The 3,727-nt window shown below is 40.2% G+C and overlaps 1 protein-coding gene across 1 annotated transcript in view; it reads right to left on the bottom strand.

Annotated features, from left to right (window-relative positions):
* Nucleotides 1-519: 519 nt before the first annotated feature.
* The window catches only part of LOC103509168 (facilitated trehalose transporter Tret1-like), a 4,553-nt gene continuing 1,345 nt past the window's right edge, over nt 520-3,727 (bottom strand). The window contains exons 2-4 of the mRNA XM_008473758.3: nt 2,665-2,771; nt 1,944-2,330; nt 520-1,715 (exon numbers count right to left, since the gene is read on the bottom strand). Coding sequence (XP_008471980.2) covers nt 523-1,715; nt 1,944-2,330; nt 2,665-2,771 — 1,687 coding nt within the window. The 3' untranslated portion in view covers nt 520-522. The remainder of the gene's footprint in view (nt 1,716-1,943; nt 2,331-2,664; nt 2,772-3,727) is intronic.

Raw genomic sequence — 3,727 nt, forward strand, 5'->3', positions numbered from 1 at the left:
TTGTCCGTTAAATGAGGTTTCACTGTACATGATTAAACCGTTTGCCCTAGCAACTAATATCCGTTTTCTTCTAAACAGATGTTCCAAACCATTTATACCAAATTTTCTTGGAACCTACACATATACTCGCAAATCCGGAAACAAAAAGAAAAAGAAAAGTTATTTTGATTTGAGACGAAAAGTCTGATTATTCATTTTCTGTTTATACATACATGTTCATTGTTCCTTTTACTTTAATTCTATTCCAGAAGTACCAACACGATGTACAAGTACAAATATGTACCTACTAATACGTAGACACATATAGTAGGTATCCAATCTGAGCAAACTATGATACAGTCGAACTTGGAATATAAGTCGAATATAGAGAATCCTGGATGCTGGATGTACGAGAAAAATTTCTGGGCCCTTCATTTTTGAGCCAATAACCTGGAAAGAAGAGAGAAAAAAACCTCGATATAAGAGAATTTTTTTCTGGTCCAACTGTCCAAGGTCAACGATTTACCTCTATACAAATGAAATTTAAATCTTAGACACAACGACACTCTCTTTATTGTCCTGGATGTTTCCATTCTTCAATGGTTGCTGACTGTACAGTGAAGCCATATACTCGTTCTTACCATACTTGAACATGTACTGAATCTCATTAAACGTCTTGCCTTTAGTTTCAAGTAAGAAATAATAAAGATAAACTGTACACACCAGAGAACTTACCCCCCCAAACAAAAAATTACTGTACATACCAATATGTTTGTCCATTAGGAAGAACAGTTTATAGCTGATCAATCCTAGCGTGGTACACAAAATGTTAATAACAGCACAGGACACTGCTTTCATATTAGAGGAGAAATATTCACTCAGCAAGGGAGTAAACAATGGACCAAATCCCAGATTGAAAAACACGCCCAATAGTGATATGCTGAGAAATGGCACCCAACTTGTGTAGGGTATTTCATACTGGAGCTCTATTGTAACATAGTAATAGAGACCTGCTATGAAACTAAACAATGAACAGCCTGCACTTGATACCAAGAATAAAACTCTTCTTCCTGCCCTATCTATGTAATATGTCGACGGAAAAATACTGACTAACAAGATTATTGCAAATAAAATGGAGATGTAATCGGACGGTAGAAACGTTTCAGACGATGCAAATATTGTGTTGGCGTATGCTATGATGGATTGTACTCCAGTGAATGCACGGAACACTGCAAGGAATGCCATAAACACAAATGCCTTCATATTGGATCTACCCATGAACTCCCTGAAGTTGGTTCGCTCAACATTCTTGCTTGTATTTTGTTTAATTATTTGCAGTTCACTTTGCACTTGATCCGCTGTTTTATTTCTCAACCACTTTAGAGATTCGATTGCTTTTCCTTCTTGATTTTTAATGGCGTAAAAATAGGGAGATTCAGGCATGAACATGAAAGTTACAGTGAAAATTATGGGAATTATTAATGAATAGGTCAAGTAGTTCATGTAAGATAGCTCCGAGCCCAACACATAAGTATACAATATACCCAAGTGACAGCTGATTTGAAACAAAGTACCTATTGTACCTCTGATACTGGTCTCGGATATTTCTCCCAAGTACATTGGACTGATAACATAGATAGCAGCCATTGAGAATCCTTGTAGAGTTCTCATCACATACAGTCCAAGAACACTCCTAGAATACATTGCTATAATCCAGCTGGCTGTTGTGATGGGACCTGAAACAAATGCAAGGAATGCTTCACAGCTTCACACAAAAGGCAATTCTAAGCAAAATTGGTTAACAAGTCTAACAACAGTACCTACACAACTCATCATTCCCTACTGAGATAAGTATTGGCGAAAGAAAAAAAAAAACTTCTAAATAGAAACATATACATAATTATAATATTATGTACCTGCTTATGAAGTCATTTAAGTCTGTTTTGGGAAAACCAATGACATACCTGTCATCAAGAGGCTCCACTTCCTGCCAATACGATTAACCAACATGCCTGCCGGTATCGGACTGAGATAGTTTCCAATCTCAATAATGGCTACCACCCAAGACCCTTCATTGGGACTCATTGGTATGGGGCTTTCCTTCGAGAGCAACTCCTCCAATACAGGCGCTGACCATGCAAAGGACATGCCTGTAGTGAAAGCTGCGATGCAAGCTGTAACACACAGGAATGAGAATAAGAACAAGACAGTGTGTAGGTATCTAGAGTATTCTAGAGAGAACACTGGGGCTAGGGTCAAAAGAGGGGAAACAAGCTTCAGGAAAAGGGAAATTTCGAAAGGAAAATATGTACAACTAAAGACTAAAGTAAGAGAAGAATAGCTATACCGAACTTATGGAGTTGGCAATTTTTCAAAGGGATCGATTTGCCCCTAAATAAAGCTATGCAATGACCTAGAGAAGACCTTTAGTTACCAGTAGTACTATCACACAAATAGCAAAGGTTGCTAAATAAATAGCAAAGGTTGAGTACGAAGGGCATCCACTCGTAAAATTGGGTAAGCCAAAAACTAAATGTCGGGCCCCAAAGCAATCAGGCAAAGCACCCTAGTTAGGGCTTGATGATTGAGAGGCTGGACGAAAAAACGCCGACCCCGTCTCTATACTCGAGAAAAGGCAAAGAAGAAGTGGGCAAAGTAGGGCATCACACAATAAATTCGTCTTACCGTGAGCCTCGCTGCCAAATCTGCCCGTGTAAGTTCCACTGACCATTATTCTGCTGTATGTTTGTGGTGGTATCATGGAATTAATTCGCACCTTGCACCCTTCAAACCTGGAAACAGGAATACATTGACCTTTTCAATGACGTTCAACAGCATTCCACTATAATAGATGTTTAATTTTGTTGGTAGGTGGTGGGCGTTGAGGCCGGCGTGCAGGACACTATCCACATTACTATGCACTCTTGTAATGAAAATACTACTCGGCTAGTGTGTCATTGCTCGTCGGTCAGTAGCGTGTAGGGGGCCGTAATTTAGAAACTAAACCGCTTCGACAAGGTAGATATTCCAGTGATTTGGTTATCTTAGGTATTCACATAATTATTAGATTTAGTACGTATTCATTTTTATCCTACTTCTATTTAAGGATGGAGTGCAAGCAAGTTATACTATGTACCTTATGTAATGAAAAAGTATATTCCGATCGGTTTAAATTAGGGGTCCCGTTCGTATGGTACGGTACGTGTACAAAAAATATATTGCAAGGCAGCGCGATGGCGGTTTTGGTTTGTAGAAGCGGGATGGGAATTCGGAAGCATTACATCCCGTATGGTCCAAGGACGCGACTAAAGCGGGCACTCCCCACGATCCGTGGCCGGACCTCTGGTTAAACCGCTATCGTGAGGTGCTTTCGAGGGCTCCGGTGGTGACTGGATCCGGTCACCGGATCATATAATTTTTTCTATTTTCATCCGGATCCGGTGGAAACGAAATGGGATCATGAGTGGGGCGCTTCCGGTCTGGTCAATCAGTTTGTTACCTTTGTTTTGTTTACTTTGGCAGTTTCATTCTTTACTCTGATTTTTGGATGGAAAATAAATAAGACTGATTTGAGTATGTGCGCGAAACAGGACCTGAGTGGATGGTTGCTTTCCATTGCTATCTACCTTTATAGTCCCCGGAGGACCTGCTTTGTGGGGGAAGGACAACGAAAGTGGGGCGGATTATACACAACCTTACCAAAGAGAGGGATGCTGCTTTTCTGGGGCGGGGGGGGGGCACTTAAAAT

The sequence above is a fragment of the Diaphorina citri genome, unplaced genomic scaffold, assembly GCF_000475195.1.
Source record: "Diaphorina citri unplaced genomic scaffold, Diaci psyllid genome assembly version 1.1 scaffold472, whole genome shotgun sequence".
NCBI lineage: Eukaryota > Metazoa > Arthropoda > Insecta > Hemiptera > Psyllidae > Diaphorina > Diaphorina citri.